Below are 18387 nucleotides of genomic sequence, written 5' to 3' on the forward strand. Positions count from 1 at the left end.
ATTATTATTGTGAAAGCCAAGATTAGATCTTGATAATATTTGTATAGCCTCTAGTTAACTTAGAGAAGATTCATTGTAATCCTATTATCTCAAATAGTAGAAAATCTTTACTGGAATAGGTCTTGTGATTTTTTTCCTCATATTGAAGGGTTTTTCATGTTACAATTGTGTATCTCTTGTTGGGGGTTGCTTAATTATTTTGCTTGTTTACTATTTATACGGATTATGGAGATTATTGTTGCTTGGTGAATTGCAGTGATATTCCATATAATTAATTAAAAAAAGAAAAAGGGTTTGTGGCCTTATTGTTTTTTGGTCCATTTTTTTCCAGTAGAGTGTTTTCGTGGTTGTTTTTTCCGTCATGTTTATTTAGCTATCCTTCTCTCTTTTTTTCCCTTTTTTTATTTTTTTTAATTTTGTCCTTGCTTGTTCAGGGCTCATTTTCTTTATATCTCCTTTCTATAATACACCTCAATTCGATTCCTTTTCTTTAAGAAAAATTAAAAAGAGAAGAGAAATAAAACTGAAAGTTTTACTTATTGATCTAATTTGATTTAGGCAAAAAATGCAAATAGATGATATGATATCTATCCAATCCTTATTGAGTGTATATCCTATGGACAACACTTTTCATTTCAGAAGCGAGGCTTATCCTTATAGTTACATCTCTTCGCTGCAACAGAAGTTCTATGCCTAGAAAATCATTATGTGCGTGGGCCTCTCTCATTTTCCTTTTTTTTTTAAGAAAAAAAAACACTCTTCAAGCAACTTATTTTATCGAGGATGCTTCTTTACAATTTAATAATGGTTTCAATCGATCAAAAATATTAACAAATTAGATCTATTGTGTATCTTATTTGTTTGAAACCCAAATTAGATTATAATTGGGCTTTCTTTCCAATTAGCCATTTTCCCCATAAAATTAGGCTCCGGATATGTTTTTGCAGACCTATTCATATGTTATCATGTGGCCTTGGGTTCGAAACTAATTTTCTTAGTAGGCCAAGCTCACTCCATAACAATCATAGCAACACTTTGTAATAAGAAGCAATAGGTAGGATTTTCCATTCTGCTTATTGCTTCTTGTTTTTCCTCCAATTCTCTCTCTTTCTGAGTAACATGGTGGCATTGCCACCATTATGAGTTGAACTTGAGACCTATCCAACTTGTTGAGATAAGTATGGTTAGGGCAGGTAAACATCTTCTCAGTTGATAAAATATTGATAATCTCGATTTAGAATCAAGGACTCAAATACTTGCTTCATAATTAGGATGGCAATTCACAAGTCCATTAGGTGAAAGATTGCTATCTTGTAGGCCTTGGAATATCACCAGCTAAAAATCACCGGCCGACATGAGTCGACTTCTACATTTCGTTTATCCTTAGGTGCTGGAATCATGATCGCTGGCCAATTAGCTTGGTGCAATACGAGAATTGCGGGTCCAAAAGTCACATATGTTGCCGCACTTATGATGCCACAATAAGTTGTGATGGTGCCCGATTTCTCGAAGAGCTGAACCTAGCTAATTTTTGGCATGAGATTGATTGGAGTAGTCAATGATAAATACCCTCTCAACTGTTAATGTTCAATTTTACATGACATTTAGATCAAAATCTGTCATTGTCGGCTCCATGATATTGCTTTGATGATGGAGGAGTGAGTTGGAAAGATTAATTAGACCGACTAAGGATAGCTGCATGACGAAACATGGATGTGAATTGTTAGATTTTAACTAGCATCTAGACCCAAACCTACATGGTGGTCCCCGTGATGTTCTTGTGATGATAGAGAGGACTGCACTGCAAAAATTAATTAGACCGATAATTACATGATGAACTAATGGTTGCTGCTTCTTTGTGCGTGTCGGTAAGTGAGAGAGAGAGAGCTGGGGGAATAAATTACGAGGTAAATGGTGTCCGATGTAGACCAGCAGATGGGCTCGTAGCCCTTTTGCCGTACCGATGTGATTGCAAATTTTCTTTTTATAACAAAAGCTTTTCCTCTTATCAAGTTGTGGGCTGGGAAGAGGTCCAAGATTTCAACCAGAAAGTGTTCTTGTCGTAATAATTTTTTTTCAAAAAAAAAAAAATCCTGCAAAGAGACCCAGGTTTATAGTGGCACTATGTTGATGAATTGATTCTTAATTTCTGTTATATTTTATGATTGAAGTACCAGATAAAGTTTTTCCCTTTTCAAGTAAAAAGACAATTTTGAACTTACTATTCATCGTCCTCATTGCTTAAAAGACAATTGGTTCTAAATCGAAGATATCTTCTAAGAGAAAAGAAAGAAAATGATTCTGATCAAAATTGTTTAAGGACAATCAAATTCAAAATATCTGATTGTTGAGCAAAATGGTGCGTCGACTAAAGGAGCTATGAATTCACCCAAATCAATAATATTAAGCTTGTCAATATATGTCTATCTTAAAATACTTATTGTATAAGAAATTGTAGCATATAAATATAGAACCATTGCATTCATTTATTTTCAATATTTGCACATAAGATGGCAATTTACATGAGATAATGGGACAAAAATTGCTCCGGTTTTGCTTATGGGCACTTTAAATACGATACTCATTCTTAATCTTCCAAGGATTGGTCGAAAGCTTTTTGATAGTTTACAATCAAGCAGGATATTTTGCTTAGGGTTCATTTAGTATATCTTGTTTTCTATTTTTATTTTCAAAAATCCAACAAAAGAAAATGAATTAGACCGTATGGTAAAATCTAGAGAAATCGGAAAGCAAGATTTATGACTTTCAAAAAAGAGGGAACAAAAGCAAGGATGGCACAGTTCTATATAAATATTATCTTCAACGTGATAATTTATTTATTTATATTGAAACAAAAATATGAAAAAACTGATATGCCAAATAGGTCCTTTATTTTTTCTGATGTCACATTGTATTAGCCCACGTCATGTTTGGTTAGTGGGTTTTGGAGCCAAACAAGCAGAGCAAAACAGCTTCAATGTGCTTCGTAAAAACAAAATCCATACCGTAGAAACCATGAGAGAAACTATGTTAAGAGAACTTTCTTAGAGGTCACTGCTACTACCACATCATACTCGTACACCATGATGCATGCATAGAGGAATCCAACCCACGTTTTGTTCCGCGCGTTGTACTAATGAGGTTTAATTGCCAGAGAAAGCAGAGAAAATTAGAAACCTCGGACCCGTCTCGATTCTACAACGGCTCCTTCTTTCCAATCCCCATCCCTCGAGTCTTTTTTTCCTCCCGGGGGTGGGGGCCGGCGATCCAATCCCTTCATCTCCTGTGTCATTTCTCTAAAACAGTGTGGATCTAGTCATCATGACGGTGCCGCACATCTATCTCCTACGGTGGAAGAGCTAATAGAGTGTGGCTTCCGTGGCCAAAACGTGGCCTGCTCTTAGTATGCAATTTCATTGCGGCACGCAAGTGGTTACCATTATCTTATGACCTCTCATGCAGTCCCACTCAACACCCTCTTATTTCTTCTTTCTGGCTAAGAATGCATCCATTTCTATCCAGCTTTTCCTTCTTAAATAAACCTAAACTTTAATATGACCTATGCCCAGGCTTCCAAACTGATCCATTAAGCGAAGTTCTCTCCACTGAAAAGCATTCTGGCTTTAAGAGGGGTAAGACTTGGCATCAGTGATGACCAGTACAATTAGTGAACAAAAACAGGAAAGCAATAGTTACAATTGTTTACGCAGAAACAATAAGTTAATTCTATAGTGACCATAGATGCAGCGTTTCATTCTCATTGAATACAATGTGGACTCCAAATCTTAGAGTTACAGAAGATTGGTCGGCCAGAGTGGACAAGTGCATGGCAGACGTCCTTGGCACCACGTTACGTAGTGGATTATATGGACGGTAGAGAAAGACGAGCACAATAAGAAAAAGAAGTTGCGGTCGTGACCGATCTCATGAAATCAAAAGACTTCAATGCAATCTTGAATCTCCTATCCACTATTGCAGCAATGCATTGGACGGCCCTGTTCCAACTGCCGTGTATTGTTATGGGATTGACGCAAAAGTTTGTTATCAGAAAAATGTTCATGCTTTCGTTCATCCCAAAGGATCATAAAAGCAACCTTCCTTTATCTTTTTTTTTTTATTATTTTTTTATTTTTTAAACCAGGGTTGATTCCATCCTGCGATGCCATACCTATCCAATCAGCAGACCAAAGTCAAAGCTCGCGAAACCGACTCCAGGACTCCTTTTTTTTAAAAAAAATATTAATTTGCAGTTAAAGTGTGAGTCAACTAATCAAACCGCCATTCTTTTGCCAAAGTGATACCGACCAAACGCAACTTTCTCAAGTTAAATATAACAGAAGACGCTGCCGAAAACACACACATTAGATGGATGAAATCAACCTCCAAAAGCTAGTGTCTGCAATGACATCCACCGCAAATTAAATGCGCACCCATTACTAAAAGCCTATGAAACGGAGGCTAGATCTAATAATAAAGCATTGAGACTTGATTCCTATGATTGACTTTATTGCAATGCTGCTTCCTGCTAAGATGGTTTAATTTATTAAACTAAGGAATAAGGCTTGACCAGTTACAGTTGAATGCAACTTACGGTTAGCTTGGCAGTTGGCATCAGTGCTTACTCATCTTTCACATCCAGTTAGTCACATCTGACTCTGACCTCATCCGGGACTTTGCTTTGATACAGTCACTCAAGCACCGTAGGAGACTCAAAATCCAACAAGCATGATATCTAGTTATCCGTTGAACTTGATCTTATTTTGGCATTGTAATATGCCTCAATAAAAATAACTGGCAACCGAGCATTCACAAAATCACCCCCAAATAGTTGGGACAGATTTTTGGCTGCAATTATTTCTGCAATTCTTATTTCCATCAGATGTTCTTTAATAAGTTCACACATGACATATACCATGTCATAGAATTGATCCCTCGAGAGCTCAAATCCACCTTGAGATCAAGCATTGTTATCTACAAAATTCACCTCAACCATGTCACGATAAAAAATTAATTTCAATGAAACAGTTACAAGATTAAAGTATACAAGCACCCTGGGTATTCTGGTTTCGAAAATAATGATACAGGTAAGAATATTTGACCATTCAGGGAGAAAAGGCAAGCTAGCCACAATATTTTGTGAACTCCTTGAGCCATCAGAGCTGCTACAATCCTCAAATGTGCTCCTACTGTTAACAACCAGATCAGGAAGATTCTATCCAAGCCTGAAGGGGAAGGATTCGTAGAGAGACACCTGGCTCCTGACCTACTAACTCCCACTTTAGTTTGTATCTTTTGATTATGTCTGTCTGACGAGATATGCTGTGTGATGGCCTTGGAAGTAGCTGTACAGACTCCCCTCTTGGAATCACAACTTGTTCAATAGCCAATCTTGCTTCTTAAGATGGCAATTAATGTGTTCCTCTCCATGTTAAAAGTCTTGGATGGGGAAAAAATGAGTTCTAGGATCAAAGAAATTGAATGAAATTACCAAAAGATTTAAATCTATATTACCTCTGAAGCATCAGTCTTTTCTGACAGACTGACTCTCTTCTGCTTCACAAGCTTTGAATCCTTCAACATGTTAATTCATAAGGGCACAAAAAGCCGTTGTTATTTGCACTTAGAGTTTTTCTACAAAGAACAGATCAAGTCCCCAAGACCAAAAAGCAACATCAAATAGTATGTACATTTTCACATAAAACAAATTAAAACAAACTTCTAGAAAAATCCTCATATATATGCAACACTACCTTTGTCACAAAGATTGGTTTGTTGAGAGATTTGGCAAATGCTTGAATATGAGAATTCTTCTTGAGCTTTGAGCGTAAGGAAAGAAATGCATCCGCTTCACATATATCATTGGTACACACAAATATTTCTTCCATTTCCAGTTGCTTAATTGCTTGCAACGAGCATGACTCCGTGATCTAGAACAACTGCTCGACCAATAAGCTCCAAATTGAGCTTCTTTCAATTAATTACAGCTTCAAAATATGATAATGATGGTATCATATTAACTGGCGAATATCCACATAATAAGCATACATCATAATGTTCTAATGATTCATTAGAACCTAGAAGCTATTAATTGGTGGGGTCCATAGAATAGTAACTGCTTTATCATGACTGTGCAAGATATTTTCTAAGTGATTTTCCTTTTGGTTTTCTAGATTAGCAAGAAGGAATCTCATAAAATAAAAAATAAAAAAAAAAACATCCTGAAAAATCCAACCATTAAATAAGGGCAGATGGTGAAGAACCTATCAGCAGACTGAAGATTAACAGAATGATACATGACAGCAATTATACTTGTCAGAATGCTAAGAAACCAATAGCCAATTGTTAAAGTTGAGCAATTATAACAAAAAAATAGGACAAGCAAAAACTATTGCTTGTTCTTGGGTCTCTAGAAACTCATCTATTCTATGTTTGCAAAGCTTTTTTCATTTACTATTAACAAACCAACACCGTGAAGCATCACTTTAATTTTGTTCAACTCTTGAGATAAGCCGGAGGCATCTTCTTCAGAAAAAGGAAAAAAAAAACAGAAGAGAAGAGTGGAAAAGAGAAACTAGAGATATCAGCAAAAATACATGTTTTTCTTCACCTGTAATGAGGATCCCTATTAAAGGGCAACTAACAAACAAAACAGACTAGAGTATATTGCATTCAATATGCAGGAAATCCCAGGTTGTTGAACAAAGAACAAATTAAAATTGCGATGGTCATAGTTTCACATATACTGGGAGAACTGTAGCATTGGTAACATGGGAACATTGGAAGATAGTGGTGTGAATTTAAACTGGGTGTGCACTTGAGGCTGGTTGAGTCAAGTTGAAGGCTAGTCCTTAACTTTGTATCTAGGAAGCATGGATACTCCAAAACACCACCCATGTCCTGATATGGTTTTATATGTGATATATATGGGAAAGAACTATATTGAATTTTTTTTCTAATTAAGGCAGGCTAGGCTCGGATACTTCTAGGATACATTTGAATACTTCCTAGTTACTCTTGGAATACGTCCGTATACTTCCAAGATAATTCCAGGATACTCCTAGGAAAAATATTGATATATTAGTGGGTTGCCAAGCTCACATCAAACAGGTTTTGAATTTGGATTTTCATCCACAGCGAACTTAAAGTAAGTTATTTGCTACCCTCGTTTTCACTCATATCCATTCTTAGCAACTTATATATCTTTACTAGATTTATTTTTATTATGTTTATAATTTATTGAATTTTCATTTTCTGAACTATCTTAGAATTTATGATGTTGTCTATTATATGTTGCTTTATAAGAAAGTAATGACATTTTTTGGATATTTTTTAGCACATAAGTAAAAAAAAATACTTCTCATTGTATCCCAAACGTGTCATGTCATACTTTTTCAAGATTTGTTGCATTGGCATATCGTATATTCGTATATGTATCCCATATCCACATCCGTGCCTCCTAGCTTAACATCTCCTAGCTCTAACCCAACCTAAACTAACCTTAGGTTGGGATTTCTCCAACAGCCCAACCCAGCCCCATCTCAAACCAAAATTTGACTTGGGTAAGGTTACTATGAGGTTAGGTTGAGTTGGTTCAGATTAATTGGTCAGGTTGACTGTACAGGTAATATGAGATTAGGAAAAAGTTTCAGATATTTTTGTTAGCTTAGTGTTGGGGCAGTTGGGTTATCATTTTGCTGCACTTACAAAATTCTACAACTTAAAGAGGGCTAAGCATATAGGCAAATGAAATATATCAGTATTTTATGTGAAACATAAAAAAAAAAAATTCTTATTGATCAGGCTGGGTCAGGTTGGGCTTAGATTGCCAATCCAATTTCGGGTCATTTGGAATTTTTGAGCCTTCACCCAACTCAAGCTCATAAAAGCTCATCGCACCCCAACCAAACAAGTGGGTTGGGCTGGTCAACTTTGGATCGAGACCAACCCAAGTTGCGACCCAATTGAACAGGCATTTAGAAAAACTTTTAGTTACCCAGATAGTTTAAGGATGCTAAAAAATATACATCCTAAGCTCAGATTTCTTTGCCAGCCTGCATATTTACTAGCCTCAAACACCACTTATTTGGTGCATAAACTAAGGTCAACAGACATGATAATATTGATGCAGCACCCGAACAGACCAAATAAAGATTTCTTTTTTCTTTTTTTAGACAAAAGTAATAGATATACATAGAGGATACCTGTTTCAAGAATTTTTTTACATGACTTGCGCTTAATTAAATGAGAAAAAATATTTTGAGCTTTTTAGGATAGATCACCTTACTTGATTAAGATTGTGAAATAGTTAATAAGCATGAAGCTATGACAGAAAAAAAATCTGAACATCAAGAAAAGTTATTTTAGAGCTCTACTTGAACAGCAGGAATGGATGAAAATAAAATGCCCAAGGATAGTTTGGCAGGATGCAGAATTTTCGTTACACACTGATAATTTCTACGATACGCTAATGAGAAAGATAGATACTAAATGGCAGGTTGCTAGAGTCAGAGAAAGATAGATACTAAATGGCAGGTTGCTAGAGTCAGAGAATTTAATGACAGATAATGAGGGTCCAGAAATGCCATGCCATATTCTAAAAGGCTAACAACGTAAAGAGATCAACAAGTGATAGGTAGCTAGAAAACAAAGAAACTCTGAAACATACTCAAAAGCCAAAAGAGGAGGCTGTGGAGATGTTAGGATCAAGGATATGAAGCAAAAAAAATAAATACAATAAGTAAGACTCTAGTAAGAAAATAATAGTTAAAATTGAATGATATTTTGGGAAAAGAATAGCTAAATAAATATACCACATTGGCTTAAGTCTTCTGATCATCAAGGTTACAGTAAAAAATGGAGATGATTTGTCAAAATGCTTTGGGAAAAAGACACCAATACAAAGAATTATGACAAGCTTCACAAGATAAATAGTATTACAAGCATGCAAGTGAAACCAAAAAGGATACCGTGAGGGTGTAAAATATTTTGCAGGGTTGGTATAACTTTGTGAGATCTAACGGAAGTGCAAGGTGAACGGGATAAATGTATTTGTTCATTTGTCAAAGAATACCATTGCAGGATAATACTGGAGTCCACTGTGACAGAAGTGTGTCCATCAACAGCAATGCTATACATCCTCAAGAAATTAATCAAAAATCATAACAAGATAACTAACAAGAAAGAAGTTGGTAGAATTGGGAGTATTGAGTTAACTATCCTAGTCATTATTTTCTCTGTGTCGAAATCAGAGACAGGAATATTTATCAAATGAAACAGACAAATTGGAATCTAAAAAAATGGAACATATATAAATGTTAAGATTAGCATTTGAAAAACAATTAGACAGCTAAAATTCATAGATCCAGTACACAGGCAGTGTACCACAGTTACAACTAGTAGATCAATGTAAAGAGTTTATAAATAGTATCGTCATTTGACTAGTGAACAAAAAAAGAAAAAGAAATAGGGTAATTTACAATAATCAGTGCTAAAGGATAAGACTTTCTTTTTCATTTTGTTACTTAAATTGTTTAGATTGACAAGGTTTTAGGATAATAATATCTGATAACTAAGTTTTTGCTTGTTGACTAATACGAATATACAAACTATGGTTACTTATTTTGTTTTTGACAAATCATGGGAGTTGTTACTTGTATTGTGCTTTAGTCAATGATTGGAGATGTGTATCTTATTTGCATGTCTGAAGAAATTCTCTGGTTTTGAAATTAAAGTTAAATCTAAGACTTTAACACCACTCATTTAAGGGTTTTCATCTCTTTATATGCTTGTGCTAAACTCAGTGCTGGAATATGAAACACATATGCAAACCTTATTGATTTGTTATCTTCTCTACCAGTCTCATTCTCCATGATATTAAATTCTGCCCTCAAGGTCTAGCTCTCTTTCTTTTCTCACCCCCCTTCCCCTCCCCCCACCCCACCTTCAAGACTTGAACTGATTGCAATTTTTTCTTTATATAATATTTATATTTAATTTCTAAAATTTGTTCCTTTCTTTTTAAAATTTTTAAGATAATATGCATGTGTTACTACTATACTATTCGATTAACAGAGATAATACACTTGGATTATTTCTCGATTTTAGGACGGTATGTAACTAATTAAGTATTTCAATGGGTTTAAGACCATTCCAAATCCTTTATGATCAATGTACTGATGGTTACCATCTTCTTTCTTCCTCCATCTCATTTCCACCTTTCAATGGTGGAAACGAGTAAGAAACATGATCAAAAAGTCACCCCGAGCTCTATCTGGACAAATGTATCAGCTCGGGAGAGGTTCATGGCCAGTTCAATGCAAACCGACCTTGCTATGCACCCAAATTGCTTGAACTGGGTTAGCTCCAGCACTTTGAGTGCAGTTCAGGCGGTTTCTACCCATACGGAGCCTCCCTGTACTGAGAGAGGCTCAGTTTGGTAGTATATTCCTTTGTGAAGTCATCCTTGATACAAATAAAATCAGCAGTATGCTATTTGCTTGTATATAAGATTAAAAATAACATTCATGATAATGTGTGCTTCAATTTTATTTGGGAAGAATACTGATGATTATGGGATTAAAGCATGGATGAATGACAGTTCTCGATAAGATTCTCGATAAGATAAGAACTATCTAAGGTTCATGTTATAATAATTTCTCAAACCAAGCTAGATTTCAAGACGTGAAGTCAAATTTGCAGACTGAAAGTGTTGTGCCTATCTGCAGTTTGCATGCTGAAATTCCGTCGATTATATCAAAGCTCTAAAGCCAACACTCAACCAAATATAAACCCTTCCAAATTTCTGGCCAAGGCAACTAATGGGCAATATCAAAACCTGCAACAACTCTTGTGACAGAAAGAGAAACCCTCCTTATGGATTTGTAATTTAACCTCATAAAAACTAGTGATTGAACCCAGATTTAGAATGAGTCCAGATGCATGGAAAGATCTTATAGGCATTTGATCATCTCTAGTACATATTAAGAACCTAAGTTTCAAACTACATCACAAACCCATAAATGATGCGCTACATTGTGAAACTAAATAAAAACAGGAGGCATATAAAACATAAAACAAAATCAAGAGGAAGCGAATAAGCTCCGTGAAGTTGCTATGATAATTATCAGAAGAAGAGTATGACAAAGTAAGCCAAGTTTTAGCCATCAAAAAATAACAAAACTTCCATTAAGAGATCTGGAATAATGCTAAAATATGGTCACATAATAAGAATCAAATCAGCAAGAGGCAAAGCCATCCACCAGGCATGAGAAATTCAAATTATAAATAAAGATGGCAAAAATGAGTTCAAAGACAAGATACACTAAAACAAGACATTCTACCCCATAAACATGAGGTGAAAGCCCATTGGAACTTGATGAGATCTCTCTACACTTTTTCCTGCAAACTCATGATTGACTACCTTATCACCGTTTATCATCCTTTTTTGCTCTATCGTGCGAACTTCAAAGGTTGGAGATGGACCTGTATTAAGAAAACTATAAAACCATCTGAATTTGTGAAAAGATTATTGGGACCACTGACCATTATTTCACACATAACAGCCTCATCAAGGAGCGATAACAAACTAGAGACCTGGAAGAAGAGCTACCACTATAGCCTCCAAGCTACGATGGACTCGTAATTCAGTCTTCAACATGATCTCTGCACCACATGTAAATGTTGAAGGTCCTTTTCATTCCAGAACAGTCTTTTGGGCTCCTCTCCTGCTAGCCTCTTCATCACCTAAGGTACCACTGTTAAACACATGAAGCAATGCAGCAAAATATTAATGGAGAGTTAGGAATTATAAAAATATTTTATTTAACAATCCTCATTGAAATATGTAAATATTGAAAATAGTTAAAGCTTGCAAATAATTACTATGTTCTATTGATGAATAATGAACAATTCATTCAGTTGTTGCTGGTGTAAATTAGATTTATAGAAACTGTTGATAGAGAGATGAAGGCAGCCATGCTTTGCTCAGTCAATTTCCAAGCTTTTATGATGCCAATATTGATATCATTAAGAGAGCCAGCACACTCAGCCATCCACTTCTAGTCTCACCTGCTTTCGGTGTCATGCATTTTGAACACTATAAAATAACTTGAGCTATGCAACAGGATTAAATTAAATAACAGAAAAAACATAGTAGGGTGGTAGAGATAAGCAAAACTTCTGGTTGTATTGAACATTCGATGACGTACAAAGTGCTGATAAATTTCTTTGAAATGATCACCTTCCATTCTTTTGAAACTATTCTTCGAAGCACCACCATGCATATTTTGTGAGGATATTAACAAACTCACAATATCAAAGATCTGTTATGAATTTACCAAACATAAATTAATGTAGTTGTACAGATTTTCAAAAGACATCTTTTTCAACATTTGAAACCTCCATGCTTTACTTCTACCTCAGTTTTAAAAACATGACAGGTATATGGCCCTCCACTTTCATCATTGTTATTAATAGCAATCTTCTAGGCTACTATGACATACAACTTCATGTTTTCCTTCTTAGCAAGCATGACCTAAGCCTAGACCTTTTCCATGGAGGGTTATGCCAAACCACAAATCATATATTGCTTTTAAGTAAGATAAATGCTACACAGCCTAACCACTATGCCAAAGAGTTACCTTGCATCCCTGACATGCTATAGGCATGAGTTGATTGATATATTTTCTCAATGTACATATAAAATGCTAGATATAAATTTTAATGCATGTTTTTTTGAATATCCAATATATATTTGCTTAGACCATTGCTTGTCCCATACTTAAATCCAAGAAAAAAATAATTAAAAGACCCCTAGATGTGTATCATTAGAACAAAAAAAGAAAAAAAACTTTGTTTCCCTTGTAAATCAATACTTAATTGATGTTTTATGCAAAATCCAGTGCACCTTATTCAATATCGAGCTGGGTTGATTTGGGATTGCAGGCTCACAACCACCGGTCCAAGCTCAAATCACTATTTATTTTGGGTGAATTTTTGTAAACCAAGATAATCGAAGCCTATGACTATTTAAGCCCAACCGGCTTATATTATTGGCCCAGCCCAATGTTCACTCTAGCTACTATAATGACAATTCCTTTATTTAGCCATGGATTTGCTTTCTATCTTCCCTTCTCTTATTGATGCTCTTGGTCACTCCTCTGGATTTCTAGGGTTTATCGTCTTCTTATGTTCCCTTCCTTCTTTATCTGTTTTGATCTCTCGATTTTCTTTCGATCTCGCACCAGATCTAAGAGATTGGTGTTCAAATCAACTCTCCTCACTTGCCCTAGGACGATCTTGAGGCAAATATGTACGGATTTGAAGCCCTAACATTCAACATCAATGGAGGATACCTAGAGTCAATCGTTTAGGGCCGCAAGTCTGGCATGCTCATCGCTACCGACTACAACAATCTCTGCCGGTGTGAGCCCTAGATAACATCACGATGCACCTCCCCGCCACCAAGTACGGCCCCTACCCCCCGAATAGTGAACCATATCTCTTTGTCCCGTCTAATTTAAATTGGCTTCCTTGGCAGAATCCGAGGGAGGAAGAGAGGGAACGGAAAGAGAAAGAGAGAGAGAGAAAGAGGAGGGAGAGGAAGAGGGAGAGAGATTAAGCTCAGAGCCCACTTATTGGAGGCGGCAACAAAGGTGAGGGCTCAACTGCGAAATAGAGGGAAAAGGGGGACTTTTTTGGTTGCTGGATCCGGTGGTTCTCAGCGACCGGCCGCTGCTCAGAGGAGGGAAGGGGTAGAGCGAGAGAAAGAGAGAGAACAAGCGGCATCAACGATGGCAATTTCCGACGTGTGGGAGCATACAAATAGAGAAGGGGAGAACATGAGGGGTGGAATAAAAGGGGAGCCACATCCCTCCCCTCTCTGAGCCACGCTCGATCAAACAGGCAGCTATGCCGTTGGGCATCCTTGGCATACGGGGGAATGGGAGGGGTGAGGATTTTACAGGGTCATGGTGGAGGGGTGGACCTCCGCCGCCCCTTCTCTAATGGATAATAGGTCTGGTCTGTGTAAAGGTTTGGGCCCGTACCCACTTGTCACATACTAACACGTGGCTCCTCAGATATTTGACATGTTCCATGCTAAACGGTCGACACTTGGCATGGCACTGAGAGGAGTTGAACTCCCCTTTGTATGGATGTTGTACTATAAAAACCATTTACCAACCTTGTGTGGAAACAGTGTGAGTTTTCTTTGTCCTATTCTTTGTCTTTCTGACCACCCATATGATGGGTCTTAGCCTTCCCCTGCCCCATGTGATTATGCTGATAATTTTCCTTGATGTTTCAGAATTTTCTTCTTCTTCTTTTTTTTGACGAGACACTCTTTTACTTGCAAATGGGATGATATTATATTCTTCATGAATGGGCTCCTTGATAACTTCAAATACTTTCACCAAATCTGAAGTCTTAACTCAAAAGTTGGTCTTTGGATAGAGCACTTCAAGCATATGCAACATATTGCTTTGTAGCAGACATGGTGTTATAGCTTAAAAATCCAGTGGTCCATAAGAGAAATCAAGATTACCCCTTTCTGTTTCTTGACCTGTTCCTTATGATCTATTTTTGCAAATAATGTAAAAGACATGCAAGAAAATGGTAGAAGCAGGGCATACCTATATTCCTCCAACTAGCAGTTCTAGTGAAGGATTCTTTATCAAATTCTCTATAGTTACTCCATGAGCAGTGGCAACAAGCTGAATGCTGTGGTGCAATTGTACTAGCAGCCATCGCTTCCAGCTTGGTCCCAATTTTATCAATTATAATTACTTGGGGCATGTGATTTTCTATTGCTTCAGTCGATACCTGATTAGTATGCAGATTGAAGAATGATCACTTTACCAGGATAAACAGTGAAGCATCACTGAGAAAAACTACTAAGATTTGCTACCCATATGTGAGGTTCATCCTTAACCACATGTCATTTACATGTATTTCTTTGAGTATCAAACACCAATAGCATAATACATTAGAAATAATCAATGAACATGAGTGCAAAAAAATGAATAGAAAAGCACAAATGCCTAGAAAGAATCAGAAAACCGCATATCATAATGATCAGTTATTGAGAGAATATCATATATGCTCACTGTCATGAAGGAATTGTTTGTGCAACTTTGGAGTGTTGGTGGGGGTTTTCCAAGCTATCCCTTTGAGTTTGAATGAAGCCGGCTAATAACATGATTAGGCAACATTCCAAATATAGTTGAAAGATTAAGCAGCCCAAGGAAAACCAACATTATCCTATTCATAGAGCTAACTCATATTTTTTATTAGTTAAAAAAAAGACTTCTGATACAGCAAGAAGAGTAGGTTCTGAAGGAGCGTATAGCAGTAAGTAACCCGACTGCACATCTCAACAAATTAAAACAAGTAAAAACACTGCATTAAACTAAGAAAATGTATGCTAATGCATATGTTATTTTTAGAGGAAAAACACACAAAAGACCGGAAAGAAGCTTCTGTTAGTTGCTATAGCAATATCCTTTGTATGCGAAAGCATACATTGAAACTCCAAAAAAAATCAACCAACCTTGTGCTGCATGTCAGAATTAGGTACTTGCAATCTAGGAGCACTGTGAATACCAGCATGAGGAATATAACCATCTCCACCTATTTCATTTGAGGTGTCAACTGTCAAGACTCCTCTCTTATAATCATCTGCAAGCATCGGGCTATTTCTCTGCAGAATATGGATACCAGGTTAACTCATGGTAGCTAAAAATCCAGGTAAACCAATAAACCAATCAGCAAGCAGAAGCCAACATATTCTAATGCAGTGTTTTGGGAAGTTTCAGCCAATAGGTGCACTTATTAATTGTTCTAAATCTGGAAGAATAGCCAACTATTGGCTTTATCACATGAGCAATAATATATCTGGCTAAAACACAGGTCCTTAATTTCGCGAAAGTTTAGGAAAGTCAAAGTAAATTCATTTTATGATGTCCTATTCTAGTATGGTAAGGTCAGTTCTCTTACTAAGTTGTATAATCATATTATATGATGCATTCTTTGAGTATGACAAGTTCAGTTTACTTACAAAACTGCATTGCTGCATTACCATTTTGGTATCATGTTATAACAAGAAGCTAATTTTAAATATCTCAAATAAGTCACGTATGTTGCCATGTAGTCCATAAACAAAATAGTTTTTTTTTTGGTCAACAAAGAAATAACATTGCAGACCATGAGCATAACCAACAAGCTTCATCCCAAATTTCTAGTGCCATAAAGGATAACTGATAGAGTGATAACCAGTGCATTCAATCAGCTAAAGTATTTAAATTCATTAATCATACAGCAAAACATATGTTATCATGATTTTGTCATTACCCTATCAGTCAGGCATTCCACCAATTAGCACATTATATGAACAAGAATGGCTAGCAAGTACATGCAGCACATAGAACTCACTAAAGCACAAATTAGACTGAGAAAGAAAGGAAGGTTCATGAGGCATATTTTAATATCAAAAACACTCTATCGAATAATATATTAACCAATTACTCATGTAGAGTTTAGTCTATACCCTCCGAAAGCAAACCAGGTTAATTGAACCTCATTTTGATACCCAAAGATCGCCGGCTATAACATTGATACATTATCTCAGTGGATGAAACCCTATAATTTGCATTAAGAAAGACAGAAACATTATAATTGTGCTCTTCCAAACTCCCAGAGGACCAATGAGCAACGGAGAGCCCCTATTCTTCACCAAATCGCGCAACATATTGGCACTTCAAGATACTGCGCGCCCCACCTGGCATGTGAGGCTAATGATCGCGCCCTTTCGGTTGCTGATAGCCCTAATCCGATGCAAAGTCCGACTAATCCCTTCACGGTTGTCCACAGCGAAGTCCACCACCTGTCAACAAGGGATGAAATTCTACTTATAAGAGGTTCTTGAGGCGTTTGTTTTGTTTTTTTTCTTTTACCTTTTTCGCTTCTTGGGTGGGTTTGGAAGTGGCGTGGTGGAGATCTTGGTCGGAGATGTTGCGGTCAGGGAGGAAAAAGTCGCCGGAGGGGAAACGGGCGAGGGGCTGCACTCCAAATCCATGACGATCTCGATGAGCTGGCGGAGCACCGGGTGGTCCTCCACCCTCCGCTGCATCCCCTCCGGGACGAGGACCAGGGCACCGCAGTTCCTCATCAGATCCGCCGCAGCGGGCGCCGTCGGACGCCGTCCTTGCGGCGGGCCTCGGAGGAAGGGGGGAAAACGGGCGCCTCCACGAGCGATCAGGAGCAGACGGGAGGTTCTTGAGAGTTGAGAAGTGTGGGGGCCGGTTGGGGGGAGGGAGTCGAAGGGATCCGAGTGCGGGAAACGAGGGAGGGAAATGGAACAGAAGGTCGGTGGGGTTTCTTGACGGTGGTGGGGGAGTAGAGAGCCGGAGCACAACCATTGGACAGGCTCCGGCCAAGTTGTCCGTACCTCCCGTTTCTTACGAGATGGGGAATGGAGGGAAAGAGGAGATTCTTTATGACGCGGAGATTCGGAGAAAGGGCCAAGTGTCGCATAGTATCCGTTCCCACGGTGTGGGTATTCCGCTGTTCCAGTGACCCTGGTCGGCATTGTACCGGTGTGGCGGTAGGTCGGGGGTTCTTGCAACCGTTTGATCTTAAAGCCTCTTGTGATCACCGTTAACCTACTTTACAATTCTCATCGCTAATTAGCTCCTTCTTTTGGCTGTAAACCGTGGACAGAAATATTGGATCACATTTTTTTTTTTTTGAAACATCAAAAAAGATCATCAAATATTTCATGAATGTTTAAAATTATGTAGAATTTTGCTTCGAGAAAAAAAAGCAGATTTACAAAATGGTTAATTTTGTGTACGCCGATTAAATGCCCAACTCATCTAGAGGTGCATGCGTGGGCATCTCAAGATGCATGATAGCTAATGTTATCAATTTTAATCATGAAAATAGTGTATTTATGCATGATATTGCTTTCATAACTAATTATAAAATCTTAATAAAGAGAATGAATTAACTTTGATATCTTGGCCAATCAAGTATTATTTTTTCTTAGCAAAACCAATCAAGTAAAATGCTAAATAGATCTATAACATAAAAGAGAATTCTCACAAAGTGCAACCAAGAGGCACACAAGAGGAGAGAAACTAAGGAAAAACATCACATTGAAGAACACCTCTCCAAGTTCTAACGAAAACTATATAATTCTCTCATAACTAATCTTTTCATGAACAAGAAAACATAAAATTTCAAGGTAACATTAACTTGTATATTAGCTTATAGCACTATCCTCTATTCCATCCAAAATCCCAATTTGGAAAAAATGAAGCAGAGCCCTCTTCAACAATTATATAGTAGAAGATTATACTAGGCAAAGGGCATGGAGGAGATGGAAGGTGA

At 37.1% G+C, this 18387-nt stretch overlaps 1 protein-coding gene across 12 annotated transcripts; it reads right to left on the minus strand.

Annotated features, from left to right (window-relative positions):
- Positions 1-4992: 4992 nt before the first annotated feature.
- LOC103703494 (protein SEEDLING PLASTID DEVELOPMENT 1-like) lies at positions 4993-17577 on the minus strand. 12 transcript variants are annotated; one of them, XR_015972435.2, is made up of 8 exons: positions 16950-17548; positions 16544-16879; positions 15548-15697; positions 11609-11753; positions 11420-11481; positions 5751-5936; positions 5512-5631; positions 4993-5436 (listed from the first exon to the last, which is right to left on the minus strand). XR_015972435.2 is itself a non-coding variant. In XM_088709435.2 (5 exons), exons 3-5 carry the CDS (start codon positions 15683-15685, stop codon positions 11743-11745), a joined length of 339 nt encoding a protein of 112 aa, XP_088565561.1. In that variant the 5' UTR covers positions 15686-15697; positions 16544-16879; positions 16950-17571; the 3' UTR covers positions 5751-11742. The 12 variants fall into 12 exon arrangements, 1 of the variants encoding a protein (XP_088565561.1); XR_015972434.2 differs by having other exon boundaries at positions 11593-11753; XR_015972430.2 differs by adding an exon at positions 11881-14820 and having other exon boundaries at positions 5751-11753; positions 16950-17577.
- Between the last annotated feature and the right edge of the window lie 810 nt (positions 17578-18387).

Source organism: Phoenix dactylifera, chromosome 12, assembly GCF_051530095.1.
Source record: "Phoenix dactylifera cultivar Ajwa chromosome 12, Ajwa_hap1_PhDact_Kaust_v1.1, whole genome shotgun sequence".
Taxonomy (NCBI): Eukaryota; Viridiplantae; Streptophyta; class Magnoliopsida; order Arecales; family Arecaceae; genus Phoenix; species Phoenix dactylifera.